Source organism: Eubalaena glacialis, chromosome 13 (genome assembly GCF_028564815.1).
Source record: "Eubalaena glacialis isolate mEubGla1 chromosome 13, mEubGla1.1.hap2.+ XY, whole genome shotgun sequence".
Classification (NCBI taxonomy): domain Eukaryota; kingdom Metazoa; phylum Chordata; class Mammalia; order Artiodactyla; family Balaenidae; genus Eubalaena; species Eubalaena glacialis.
In genome coordinates, this window is record NC_083728.1 from 41,250,361 (window position 1) to 41,265,844 (window position 15,484).

At 38.8% G+C, this 15,484-nt stretch overlaps 1 protein-coding gene across 1 annotated transcript in view; it reads right to left on the reverse strand.

Annotated features, from left to right (window-relative positions):
- Nucleotides 1-257: 257 nt before the first annotated feature.
- HAO1 (hydroxyacid oxidase 1) overlaps nt 258-15,484 on the reverse strand; it is a 64,046-nt gene continuing 48,819 nt past the window's right edge. The window contains exons 5-8 of the mRNA XM_061209112.1: nt 9,651-9,742; nt 2,989-3,147; nt 2,804-2,873; nt 258-889 (exon numbers count right to left, since the gene is read on the reverse strand). Of these exons, the coding sequence (XP_061065095.1) occupies nt 819-889; nt 2,804-2,873; nt 2,989-3,147; nt 9,651-9,742 (392 nt within the window). The 3' untranslated portion in view covers nt 258-818. The remainder of the gene's footprint in view (nt 890-2,803; nt 2,874-2,988; nt 3,148-9,650; nt 9,743-15,484) is intronic.

A 15,484-nucleotide genomic window follows, 5' to 3' on the forward strand; every position in this document is an offset into this window, starting at 1 on the left:
AGAAGCAAACGAGTAAAGAAGAGGAACTAGGAGGTATAAGAGAATGAATGGGTATTCACAGGGAACAGAGAGGTAGTTCGGGTTCAGAGATTAAAATGGTTGAATTCCACAGTTACAAATTGACCAGATATCTTCTTTTCAAAAAATGCTTTATTTCTCTCTGAATAAGAAGCAATCTATATCATAAAATACTCAGATATATTCTGATACTAAAGATGTGAATGGAAATCTACATTCAAAGAAGTAGAATAGCCCAAGGTGTTAAAAAGTATCTAGAAAAATCACAAATTACCACCAACTTATCCAAATTCTCTCAAATGCTATCTCCTTAGTGTTGTGAATTCAAATCTCCTGTTTCTCCAGGCACATCCAGCCTTCTGAACCTGCGCTTAGATTTTAAGAACACGGTTTTAGGGATATCCACACACAATGCAGGTTAATAAACAGGGAGATCATTATCTTTTTACCTCTGCACTAGCTACCTCCAATTTCACCCAAGGATATCTTTTGTTTTGTAGCACGTGAGGCTGCCAGGGGATGACGTTGTCTAAATCCATTTTCAATGTTTTCTTTTTAACAGTTAATATATTTCCAGGATGCAAGTCCATTTCTTTCTAAAAGGTTCCTAGGACACTCATTGAAAAGTCAAAAGCAATGAACTTAAAATAGCAAGGGATTTCTGTTTTGTTGGAGAAGAACGACACCCTTTGTATCGAAGTGGGGAATTACAGACTGTGGTCACCCTCTGCACAGTGTCTCTTTGTCAAGTAATACACACCAAAAAAAAAATAATACAGATGGGAAAATATTGTGCACTGTCAGATCTTGGAAACGGCCAAAAGATTTTTCCTCACCAATGTCTTGTCGATGACTTTCACATTCTGGCACCCTGAAAAAATAATGCATACATTTAATATGAAATGAATGCAATAATAATCAGGCAGGTAATCGTTTTCCCAAGGAATGTAAAACTTGACAAATGTAAGGTTTATGATTCAAGGTAGGCTTGCCAAATCTTATGTGGCATGAGACCATTTTTATTACCTAAACAGTCCTTAACACAAAATGACTGGCACATATTTTTATTAACACAAAGAGTATATTCTTTTCTGCCACATTTAATAGAGAGTCAGTGACTGAAAGCTCTCTTTTAGGATATGTCTGTAGCAAATTAAAATGCAGAGTGAGGATTCAGAGAATGGCGTTCTTCTCACTGATGCTGTGTCCACACAGCCTCAGCTCAGGAGTGTGTAGACCACTGATCTCCAGAATTCTATCTGTGGGGACAATCTGAGGGATACGAATCACAGAAAAGGAAACCCTCATTATTTTCAAAAGTGGGGGAGGAGATAATTGACTCAAGGTGATTCTTTGTATCTAGAGGTCCATTCTGAGTCAAATCCAGTCACCAGGAATAATAGTGATTGTTTACTTGTTCGTTCCTTCAGCAAATACTTATTATTTACGTGCTATGCACTGCTCTAGACACTGGGGATACTGCAGTAAAGATAACAAAGATCTCTGCCTCAGCGTTCTTACTTCCAGAGAGGAAACAGAAAATACGTAATGCGTGTAATTAAAAAATAAATTATGTGATAGATTATCTATAGAAGGTGTTAGGTGTTATGGAAAAATAATGAAATAGTAACAGGGAAAAAAACTGGAAGTTGAGTGGGTGAAGGACAGATTGCCATTTTAAATATGGTGGTCTGGATGGGACTCTGTGAGAAAGTAGGATGTAAGTGTGTCTTGAAGGACATGGGAGAGTTAGCCATGTAGATATCTGGGGAAAGAGCATCCAGGTAGGAGGTGTGGCCAAGGCCAAAACCCTAAGGCTGAAATATGTCTGACATGGTCAAGGATAATCAAGGAGGCAAATGTGGCCTGGGTGGAATAAGCAAGAGTGAGAGTGGGAGGAGCTGAAGTCAGAGAGGTGACAGAGGTCAACCACATAAGACCTCGTAGACCATCGTAAAGACTTCAGCATTTACTCTGAATAAATTGAGAGCCATTGGAGGGTTCTGATCAGAAGAGTGATATGACCTGAGTTCATGTTTAAAAGAATAGTCCTGATGCTGTGATCAGAATAGACTGGGACAGGGATGGAAGCAACGATAGACAGGCTGACCCAAAATTCCCTAGGAAAGAGAGACAACAATGGGAAGGATACACAGGAAGACCATCACAATATCCAAGATGAAGAAAGATCATGAAGGCTCCAGACAGGCTGGTGTCAGAGGAGGTGGTGAGTAGGTCTCTTACAGAAAGCACCTCTGTGAATGTGAGGGTATGAGAGAGAAAAGGAGTCAAGAGTGACTTAAGATTTTTTATCTGAGCAACTGAGACAATAGTATTAACATGAACTGAGACTGGAGAGTTGGCAGTTAGAGCAGGTTTAATGGGGAAAGTTGGCAGTTTAGTTTTGGACTGGTAGACTTTGAGGTGCCCCTTAGACATCCAGATGGAGCTGTTGACTAGCCAGTTAGATTTCTCATTCATGTGTTAAGAGAGGAGGAAGGGTTCGATGTAGTGTTCACCCTTAAGGTACTAATAAGACTCACCAAAATATCCCTGAGAAGACTGTCAAAGGCTAAGTGACCACTCCAGACAGCACACACTGTGGAGTTCCTCCGTCCAGAGGGCACTCTGCACTAGAGCTGTGAGTATGCAGCCAACGTTAAATTGAATTACACTCCAAATGATTCCATCCTCTTCCCCTTCAAATTCACTTCTCTCCACCAAGGAGCCTGGCCGAAAGACACCCAGAAGAAAAGAAGTTGTAAATGAGAGCACCAAGTCTTACCACTCAGAGCCATGGCCAACCAGAATTCTTCCTTCAGTATCTCAAGGACATCCTGAACGCCTTTCTCTCCCTAAGCAAATAGAAGACACAGATCTTTTGAGTAAGTCAGTCTGAATGGTTTCACAGATTTATTTCACAGTTGAGTCATCCTGTTTTATACATTTATTGCTTTGTCCTCCCATTACCTGCGAAGCCAAGCCCCAAATGATTGGTCTCCCCACAAACACAGCCTTGGCTCCCAGGGCCAGAGCTTTCAGAACGTCTGTCCCCTTCCGTACACCCCCATCCAGGAAGACTTCCACCTTCCCTTCCACAGCCTCCACAATTTCTGGCAGAACATCAATCTGTGGAGAGAAGAGGTCAGTAAAGTGATACTATGCATGCTGAATTGTTCTCCAATTCAACTTCCTCAGGCAACCAACCATCTGACTAGGGCTTAGAGTGAAAGAGGCTAGGTTTAGAATCAACAGTAAAACTATTCCCTCCTAAAATAAAAGAGGTGCAAATGCTAGTAACAAAAAACCAACTAAATTTGGAACTGAGTGATTTATTTTTCTATCCAAGTCCAAGGGTTTTATTCTATTCCTGGTATTCAAATTCAAATATCATGATCCAAAAAATATATAAACACAATTTAAAAGCACATAATGATCATAAAGATACAGAGCTGTTTTTTCATTAAACACATAAATATAAATGAATTATCTTGCTCATATAAATTATTCTGAACAGTATTTACTCATTGAAAAATCAGTTGTTAAAATTCATACTCAGATTGTGGTAGAAGCAATGGTATATAAAAATGCAGACACCACCAGTCACAGAAAATCTTAGTCTCTGATTTTCCCATCCAAAATATGGGAATATGTACAATAATATAGCAAATATATATAATAATATAGCAAACATCCAGCTATACATTAGAGAACTCTCCCTGAAAACATTTTTCATGCTTTTAAGGAAAATGACCACATGAACCTTGAAGATCCTCATCTTGATTGGCAATTGATGATAGGCTTATATCAGCACTAGAGAATATAAGATCCTCATTGAGGTCAATCTGGTAGATTGCACTATTGTTCTTAATTCTTCACACCACTCTGAACCCACTTTTTCCAAGGCCACTTGGCAGTTTTTCCTACTAAAAGAAACAGAGTGCACTTGCCACTCCTCGACAGTGGCCTTGGCCTTGCAACCTACTTTGGCCAATGACACTTGAGCAGAGGTGGCAGAACGCCATTTCTGGGCATAGGCCTTAAGAGACCTCATGCATTTCAATTTTCTCCTGCACCTTGCATGAGAGGAGAATCCCCCAGGCAGTGCTTCCCCTTTAGCTGAGACCCAGAGAAAATATTCAGCAAGCAGAGCTGTCACATCCAAGCCCAGCTGGACCTGAAACTTGGAGCACAGCCATCTAACCAGTACCAAATCTAGATCAGCAGGCCCCCAGTTGACACAAAGATTCATGGGAATAAAGACTCTGTTGATTTAAATCACTGAGTTTGGAATCTTTTGTCTTCTAGCTCATAAAGTTGGCTAATAGCCAATATTTTTAATAGCTAGTAACTGATACAATTGGCTACTTTGATGTGAATCTTTGCACTTGAGGGTGGAAACAATCCTCAAGGTGACCTGTAGATCAACATCTGTAGAAATTATCCACTTTCATCCCCAAGTATTTAAAATTAAGTCCATACATTCAAGTGCAGTTTTTCTAGAAATAATTGTGCTGAAATCACTCAAAAGCTTTCCCACTTCTCCCCTAAAATTTTAGAGGCTCAACTTAAAGAGAGTTTTGTGTAAAAGGTTGAAGACCAAACCTGACTACAGATTTGGAGGAAGTGAAGGCAACAGTTGGAGCAGGGCCCCTAAAACATTTGGCAGGTAGTGTGATTTTCCCCTTTTCCTTTTGGCTTTTCTGCCTGGCCAAACATGCTTTGGAGATCCATTTACATACATCCCTTTACCTATACATAGTCCTCTTTTTACAGTCAGGCAAGTTACATCAACATATAAATGCTACAATTTCCAAGTGATGATGCAAGCTATAATTAAGCATATTTCCCCATTTGAAACCAAAACCAAAGAAAAATATTAGCTAGCTTGGGTTCAATACACATTTTCACAGTCACGCAAATCAAGTCTGTTTAGGATATTTCCAATGCCCAAACTGGCCTAAAAAATAAACTAATAAGGATACTTAAAATGTGAATCCTGGGTTATAAAATGAAGTCCAGATTGGTGTTTCCTGTGTCCTTGGACAAGGATGTTCTATCCATAGCTGAGCATTTCTATCCTCCCTTTCTTCTTTCTGGAGCTGTAGTTTTACTGTGTATATATTATGCAGAATAATTCTGATCAGAGCAGATTAAATAAGTAAATGTAGTAGACAAATCCACTATTTTAAGACTGTTCTGTTTCCTTTTTTTTCAGCTTGCTACACATCTAAGAGACGATTCATTTCAGCTTTTCTTTCCTTAAAGGTTCTTTAGACAACTAATTTCAGGCTTATCTCCAGCACAGTTGATCTACAGGAAAATATGGTAAGATTCCAATGTACTACTACTCACTCATCCATCCATTCATTGATTTTTTTTTAACATCTTTATTGGAGTATAATTGCTTTACAGTGGTGTATTATTTTCTGCTTTATAATGAAGTGAATCAGCTATACATATACATATATCCCATTCATTGATTTATCGAACACTTTATTGATTACCTGGCAGATTCCAGACACTATGCCAGGCAGTTTAAGGAATCCAAAATGAATCCCACAGGGATCTGACTCCCAAAGAACCCCCCTCTTTCCTGTTCCTGCTCAAGGTACACACTTCCAGGTCCTCCCTGTCCCACAAAACTTCCACTCACAGAGGGCTTCCATCTTTCTACCTTCTTATAGCATCCAGTCCTATACTCTTGATTTCCAAACCAAAGCAGTTGAGCACAAACAAAAGCAGATAAAGCCAGAGGTGCTTTAGTTAACAGTGAAGGAGACAGATTCCAGGCCACTGCCCACAAGTCCTCCTCTGACTCTCTACCCATCATGCTTCACCAGGCAGCCCTGGCTGGGAGTGGGGGTGTGAGTTCTACTAAGCACGTTTAGAAAATCACTGGTCCATATAGGTCTGGCGATTGTTTGCAACTGTAAAAATGGCTACAACTATTTCCTTCCCTATCTCCATTTCCTTGCAATGTGACATTTCTGCTCCTCCCATCAAGAGGGAGAAATGGGGCCAGAAGAATCTATTTCCTCACCCCTTGAATCTGAACTAGGCTTGTGACCTGCTTTCACCAATAGAACAAGAGAGAAGTGACAGTGTGCCTGTTCTAAGCCTAGAGCTCAAGAGGTTTTGCATATTTCCACTTGCTCTCTAGGAAACCAGGCCACCTAATGTGCTAGATGTGAGACGATGCAGAGTCATCCCTGCTGATGTCATCCTACACTAGTCTGCCCAAGTAGACCCAGCAATTGACCACATACGCATATGAGTGAGCCCAGCCAGGACCAGAAAAACCTCCCAGTGGATATCAGCTCAAATTGCCAACACACAAAGTTGTGACATGAATAAATGGCTGTTGGATTTTAGCCAGTAAATTTCAGAGTGGTTTGTTACACAGCAAAAGCTAACTGATATATCAAGTGTTTCTCAAAGGTAGAATTTCATGAATCCCTTTCAGAAGGAAAAATGAAAGATCTCATAGAATATGCCCAAGGACTCAATTTTAGAAACACTGATTTAACAACCCAAAGTTTATTTTCTGAAAAGGTTTTACAGTTGAGAATTTTCACTAGAAAAGAATGTCATATATTTAAGTTTAAGGTAGTTTGGGTCCAGTTAGCATCAAAACAAAGATGAAAAAATGAAAAAAAAAAATTCTCATAGGGTTCAGACTCCAGAGAATCTGTCTTTAGACCCCAGTTTGAGATGTTCCAGTACTGTGGATTTTGGAAATCGATTTGATTCTGCCATATCATTCTCTAATTACTCCAAGACAAGTCTTGGCTACATTATTACCTTCAGGGTAAGGATCTTAACATGAACTTATTTTTAAACTCTTTGCTGTAGCAGGGGTCTGGCAGTGGTTCTTGGTAGCATTGCATTAAGATGGATCTAAGTCAAACTCCTGTTCTAGGACTCTTAGTGATAAGTATTTCTCCATACAAAGAAACTCTGTGATTTATAGAAATGTAGAAATCATATAATCCAGATGTTTTATTTTTGCAACCAACACAACATTATGAAGAAGCTCAGGTTGAAAAGTTTGAGCAACTTGCTCACTCAGCTCTCACTCCTCAGAGGAGGCAAGCCAAGGACTTGAACCCAAAACTCTGGGTTCATTTCAATGCTCTGCCAGTGAAATCATGTTGCCTCTTTGACTCTGACTTATGATGTCACAGAATGTATAGGACAGCAAGTCCTTCTGTGCATCTACTGAAAAGTTCTACACCACAGCATCCTCCAGGCCTTTTGCCACACGCCTCAAAACCACCACACTGAGAGAAAAACACCTTCACTATAACCTCAATCCTGTTTCACATTCCTCTCATTGTCATGCACCTTAAATTTTCTCTAAAGTAGGAGGCAAAACTCAAGCAAGCATCTCATCTCATGCACACATCATGCGAAGAGGAGGGTAATTGTTTTTCTTAAAATAGTCTCTGAGACCACAACTCAAAAAGCCCTTTTAGATAAGTTTCCATATCCCCTCAGCCAGAAGGAAATAAATCACACCATTTAGATATTTTTCCCTTAAAATCTAGTTAGATTTGATTTCAGTAGATTTAAATTTTATTTTTAGAAAACAAACTGAATTTGGCCTGCACACTAAGTCTACATCTTCATACAAAAGAGAGTCATAAATCAGCGGAAAAGCCTTGAATTGTGACCAACTTCTCCCTGCCCAAAGGAGCTCTTCACTCTCCACTGCAGGCAATGTTTAATATCACCTAAAAAGATGGTTCTTTATAAGTAATGCTGAATTGGAAAGAGCTGACAACTTTCAATTTTATGAAGTTGTTTTAATTTTAATTTTAATTATTGACTGCATGCAAAGACTTGATTCATTCCTATCATTAGCCCATTAGTGCTTCACGAAAAAGTCTGAGTGCAAATGCGTATACCCAATAGTCCCCTGTCATCATTCAATTTGCCCTAACCTACACAGCATCCATGGCTTTAGCTAAATCAGCCTGCCAGTTTAATGCAACAGTAATCCACTACTACTTTACTAAATTATTTGAATAAATTCAAATATTCATCCCAATTAAAGCCATCCCCTATTAACTATGACTAAATGGTTCTGACAAAAGGGGGAAATGCTTATGATGATCCAGATCAGAAATGATGGCCTAGGAAGTCCATCCACATTATTTTGTAGATACATATTTATTTAAATTTTGTTACATGATGCTAGCTTACTTTGCCTACGATAATTGAGATTATAGAACACTAAAGTTTAAAGGCACCAAAGAAGTAATCTAAATGATTTTTAAACTTTAAAAGGTGAAAAAGCTGAAATTCGGAGGGGTTATTGAGTCCTTCTGTTCCATAGCAGGTCAAGCCCTTCTCTCTTTCCTTGGTTCTCATAATTATGTGGGCCACCTCATTGACCTTCTTGCCCCCTGTAATGCTACAGTCCAATTTGTGATACTCGTTGCTGCTAACTCAGGGCTTTGCTATTGCATATTCGATGACTCATAATATTAAAGGACCTCCTCCCAGACCTCTCCGAGCACGTGTATTTCCCAGGACTCCCGACTCCCACCAGGTAATGCAAACAAAATGGATTCCTTGGTATTCCCCAAACACATCTCACTCTTTCCCATTCCACTTTTAGACTCACACTCGTAAAAACAGGGGTCCACATGGGAACAGAGCAGAGGTGAAAGACAACTGCAATCCCATTGCCTCATCTAAAAGAATCTTGGTCATGTTCCCACAAGTGGACAGCATGTCCTCTCCACCTACAGCTCCTGGCCCCCATTCTAGATCATGGATCCATGAAATCCACCCCTAGATATGTGTCTGCCTCCATGACTTTTGATCCATTTCTGGGCCCACCAATCCTGGATCTTAAAATCCACCGCTGGTTGGGCTCCTTGGCTCTTGGCCTTTTTGGAGCTAATTGCTCTCCTTTACAGTTTTAACTCCATCCCACATCATTCCAGCCAGTTTAGTTTACTTTTATATCTGGATTCTGGACTCTGATTTGCCTAGCACAGTGTGTACAGTGTATACAAAACATAGATTCACATTGGATCTCCTGGGTAGCTGTCAAAAATACTAGTGCCTCTGCCTCCCCTGGTCCTGCAAGATTCTGATGGATGGATCTAGGATGCAGCTTGGGAATTAGGAGTCGTTACAGTTTCCCAGGTGATTCCAATATGCAGCCAAGGTAGTTCACAGCTCCAACAGAGTAGCTTGTTTGCAGCAGACATCTCCTCACTTGGACCACAGGATTTCTACTTCCTTTCCCCACCTGCCCTCACTCTGCAGTTCTTCAACCCCCACCTCCAGGAAACTCATGGCATAATCTTTTCTTTCATACTCCAATTTATTATATACCTATTGGTATATTTATGAATACAGGAATAATCCCTGCCCACAAATGGCTGCGTATTTAACACAGGCTTTTATAAGTTTACAACTAAATAAACTGAATAATGATCTAATTTAGGTAGTTACTTGCCACTAAACTTAAAATCTGAGCTCTTACCTATACTCATACATATTTTACCTTGAGTGTTCACACAAAAATATATATACAATGAAAGGCAGTCATAGAGATAGCCAAAAGTGGGATAGAAATGAGAATTCCAGTTGAGGCATTTGCCAAAACTCACAGTGGCTGGCACCCCATCAAGCTGTCGACCCCCATGATTTGACACCAAGATCCCGTCCAAACCATGTTTAACTGCCTCCCTGGCATCATCACCTAGAAAGAGCAAGACAACCATTGTATGGAAAAGGCAACTTAATAAAGGCTTGAGTTTTGAGGCCAAAGCATCCCAGTCAAAGGGAGCCTGACCTCATATATACGTATCTTGCTTGGAAATTTTAACACAGAAATACACCCAAGGGTTAAATCTGGAATTATAGTGATGGCTTCTTTGGCCAAAAAAGGTTAACACTTAAAACAATTTAATGATGAAATAAAATTATCAATAGATAGCAAATTGACATGCAGTTAAAATGTATTTATCCTCAAAATTAAATACTCTTGCTAAGTAATTTTTTTATTAACAAGATATTATTTAGCATTTAATATAATTATTCCTTTACAATTTGGATAACATAAAAGAACATACAAGTAGCAAGCACTTTCAGTACAACAGGTGATGAACAAGTCTATTTCAAAAACATTCCTTAATATAAAGATATAACTTCAGTAATTATTTTAAGTAACAGTGTTCTATAATTAAATGTATTTTGCCCATTGAAATACACAAAAATGTAATATTAAAATTATATGCTACACCTCTAATCATGCTTCTAATCATGCTAAACCTCTAATCATGCTTCAAAATATATTGGTTTCTGAAAATATAGTTTTAAATAATAGATTAACATTTCCTTAAATCGGTTTCCAACTTTTTTATACTTTATATTTTAACTATTATTTTCAATAGTCTCCCAATAAAAAACATTTTCTAACAGAATTATGAAAATAACACTGGTTCTCCAATTTAACACTCAAAGATAGCCCAAGGTTATAGTGAAATCAGGTTTTGGAAACTTAAGCAGATAGATACAGAACATTGTATATATTTATAAATTCAGCAATGGAGATCAAGGGCAGACCTGACAAGAATAATAAAAAAAAGATTCACAAGAGAGTTTATAATTCTGATTGTTTGAAAGTTTTATGCTAAATCACCATCTTCCAAACTGTGTTTCATGGAATACTGCTTTTTAAATATTCCCATTTTTCAAAATAATGTTAGAAATATTTTTCTTCTAAAATTATAGGTACATGGAAATGTTAAACCCATGTGGTATAGACTGAATGTTTGTGTCCTTAAAAATTCACATGTTCGGGCATCCCTGGTAGCACAGTGGTTGAGAGTCTGCCTGCCGAGGCAGGGGACACGGGTTCGAGCCCTGGTCCGGGAAGATCCCACATGCCGCGGAGCAACCGGGCCCGTGAGCCACAACTACTGAGCCTGCGCGTCTGGAGCCTGTGCTCCACAACAAGAGAGGCCGCGATAGTGAGGGGCACATGCACCGTGATGAAGAGTGGCCCCTGCTTGCCACAACTAGAGAAAGCCCTAGCACAGAAACGAAGACCCAACACAGCCATAAATAAATAAATAAATAAATTTTAAAAAATAAAAAAAAATTAAAATTAAAAAAAAGTTAAAAAAAAAAAATTCACATGTTCTAGATTGGTCCAAGATAGCAGAGTAGAAGGATGTGCATTCACTCCCCTTTGCGAGAGCACCAGAATCACAACTAACTGCTGAACAATCATTGACAGGAAGACCCTGGAACTCACCAAAAAAGATACCCCACATACAAGGACAAAGGAGAAGCCACAACAAGATGGTAGGAAGGGTGCAATCACAATAAAATCAAATCCCATAACTTCTGGGTGGTTGACTCACAAACAGAAAAACAATTATACCATAGAAGTCCACCCACAGGAGTGAAGGTTCTGAGCCCCACGTCAGGCTACCCGACCATGGGAGGAGGAATTCCCAGAGAAACAGGCTTTGAAGTCTAGTGTGATTTGATGGCAGGACTTTGACAGGTCTGGGGGAAACAGAGACTCCACTCTTGGAGGGCACACACAAAGTAGTGTGCACATCAGGACACAGGGGGAAGGAGCACTGACCCCATAGGAGACTGAACCAGACCTACCTACTTGTGTTGGAGGGTCTCCTGCAGAGGCGGGGGGTGGCTGTGGCTCACTGTGGGGACAAGGACACTGGCAGCAGAAGTACTGGGAAGTACTCCTTGGTGTGAGCCCTCCCAGAGTCCACCATTAACCCCACCAAAGGGCCTGTAGGCTCCAGTGCTGGGTCATCTCAGACCGAACAACCAATGGGGGGAACTCAGCCCCACCCATCAGCAGACCAGCAGATTAAAGTTTTATTGAGCTCTGCCCACAAGAGCAACGCCCAGCTGAACCCACCACCAGTCCCTACCATCAGGAAGCTGGCACAAGCCACTTAGATAGCCTCATCCACTAGAGATCAGACAGCAGAAGCAAGAAGAACTACAATCCTGCAGCCTGTGGAACAAAAACCACATTTACAGAAAGACAGACAAAATGAAAAGGCAGAGGACTATGTACCACATGAAGGAACAAGATAAAACTCCAGAAAAAAAAACTAAACAAAGTGGAGATAGGCAACCTTCCAGAAAAAGAATTGAGAATAATGATAGTGAAGGTGATCCAAAACCTTGGAAAAAGAATGGAGGCAAAGATTCAGAAGATGCCAGAAATGTTTAACAAAGACCTAGAAGAATAAAAAAAACAAAGACCTACAAGAATTAAAGAACAAACAAACAGAGAGGAACAATACAATAACTGAAATGAAAAATACACTAGAAGGAATCAATAGCAGAATAACTGAGGCAGAAAAACGGATAAATGGTCTGGAAGACAGAATGGTGGAAATCACTACCATAGAACAGAATAAAGAAAAAAGAATGAAAAGAAATGAAGACAGCCTAAGAGACCTCTGGGACAGCATTAAACGAACCAACATTCACATTATAGGGGTCCCAGATGCAGAAGAGAGAGAGAAAGGACCCAAGAAAATATTTGAAGAGGTTGTAGTTGACAACTTCCCTAACATGGGAAAGGAAATAGTCACCCAAGTCCAGGAGGTGTAGAGGGTCCCAGGCAGGAAAAACCCAAGGAGAAACACACCGAGACACATAGTAATCAAATTGACAAAAATTAAAGACAAAGAAAAATTATTAAAGGCAACAAGTGAAAAACGACAAACAAAATACAAGGGAACTCCCATAAGGTTAACAGCTGATTTCTCAGCAGAAACTCTACAAGCCAGAAGGAAGTGGCACGATATATTTAAAGTGATGAAAGGGAAGAATCTACAACCTGCATTACTCTACCCAGCAAGGATCTCATTGCGATTCGACAGAAAAATCAAAAGCTTTACAGACAAGCAAAAGCTAAGAGAATTCAGCACCACAAACCCAGCTCTACAACAAAGGCTAAAGGAACTTCTCTAAGTGGGAAACACAGGAGAAGAAAAGGACCTACAAAAACAAACCCAAAACAATTAAGAAAATGGTAATAGGGACATACATATCGATAATTACTTAAAAGTGAATGGATTAAATGCTCCAACCAAAAGACACAGGCTTGCTGAATGGATACAAAAACAAGACACATATATATGCTGTCTACAAGAGACCCACTTCAGACCTAGGGACACATACAGACTGAAAGTGAGAGGATGGAAAAAGATATTCCATGTAAATGGAAATCAAAACAAAGCTGGAGTAACAATACTCACAACATATAAAATAGACTTTAAAATAAAGAATGATACAAAACACAAGGAAGGGCACTACATAATGATCAAGGGATCAATCCAAGAAGAAGATATAACAATTATAAATATATATGCACCCAACATAGGAGCACCACACTGCATAAGGCAACTGCTAACAACTATAAAAGAGGAAATCAGCAGTAACACAATAATAGTGGGGGACGTTAACACCTCACTTACACCAATGGACAGATCTTCCAGACAGAAAATTAATAAGGAAACACAGCTTTAAATGACACAATAGATCAGATAGATTTAATTGATATTTATAGGACGTACCATCTGAAAACTGCAAAATACACTTTCTTCTCAAATGCACATGGAACATTCTCCAGGATAGATCACATCTTGGGTCATAAATCAAGCCTTGGTAAATTTAAGAAAATTGAAATCATATCAAGCATCTTTTCTGACCACAACGCTATGAGATTACAAATAAATTACAGGTTAAAAAACGTAAAAAACACAAACACATGGAGGTTAAACAATACATTACTAAATAACCAATGGATCACTGAAGAAATCAAAGAGGAAATCAAAAAATACCTAGAGACAAATGACAATGAAAACAAGATGATTCAAACCTATGGGATACAGCAAAAGCAGTTCTAAGAGGGAAGTTTATAGCAATACAATCCTACCACAAGAAACAAGAAAAATCTCAAATAAACAATCAAACTTTACAGCTAAAGGAACTAGAGAAAGAAGAACAAGCAAAACCCAAAGTTATTAGAAGGAAAGAAATCACAAAGATCAGAGCAGAAATAAATGAAATAGAAACAAAGAAAATAGCAAAGATCAATAAAACTAAAAGCTGGTTCTTTGAGAAGATAAACAAAATTGATAAACCTTTAACAAGACTCAGCAAGAAAAAGAGGGAGAGGACTCAAATCAATAAAATTAGGAAAAGAAGTTACGACCAACACCACAGAAATACAAAGCATCATAAGAGACTACTGCAATCAACTCTATGCCAATAAAATGGACAACCTGGAAGAAATGGACAAATTCTTAGAAGGATATAACCTTCCAAGACTGAACCAGGAAGAAGTAGAAAATATGAACAGACCAATCACAAGTAATGAAATTGAAACTGTGATTAAAAATCTTCCAACAAACAAAAGTCCAGGACCAGATGGTTTCACAGGTGAATTCTTTCAAAATTTAGAGAAGAGCTAACACCCAGCCTTCTCAAACTCTTCCAAAAAATTACGGAGGGAGGACCCCTCCCAAATTCATTCTACGAGGCCACAATCACCCTGACACCAAAACCAGAGAAAGATAATACAAGAAAAGAAAATTACAGAGTAATATCACTGATGAATATAGATGAAAAAATCCTCAACAAAATAACAGCAAACAGAATCCAACAATACATTAAAAGGATCATACATCATGATCAAGTGGGATTTATTGCAGGAATGCAAGGATTCTTCAATATATGCAAATCAAACAATGTGATACACCATATTAACAAACTGAAGAATAAAAACCATATGATCATCTCAATAGATGCAGAAAAGCTTCTGACAAAATTCAACACCGATTTATGATAAAAACTCTCCAGAAAGTGCGCATAGAAGGAACCTACTTGAACATAATAAAGGCCATGTATGGCAAACCCACAGCAAACATCATTCTCAATGGTGAAGAACTGAAAGCATTTCCTCTAAGATCAGAAAAAAGACAAAGTTGTCCATTCTCACCACCATTATTCAACATAGTTCTGGAAGTCCTAGCCACGGCAATGAGAAAAGAAAAAGAAATAAAAGTAATCCAAATCAGAAAAGAAAAAGTAAAACTGTCACTGTTTGCAGATGACATGATACTATACATAGATAATCCTAAAGATGCCACCAGAAAACTACTAGAGCTAATCAATGAATTTGGTAAAGTTGCAGGATACAAAATTAATGCACAGAAATCTCTTGCATTCCTATACACTAACAACAAAAGATCAGAAAGAGAAATTAAGGAAACAATCCATTTCACCATTGCAACAAAAAGAATAAAATACCTAGGAATAAACCTACCTAAGGAGACAAAAGACCTGTATGCAGAAAACTGTAAGACACTGATGAAAGAAATTAAAGATGACACAAAAAGATGGAGAGATATACCATGTTCTTGGATTCGAAGACTCAATA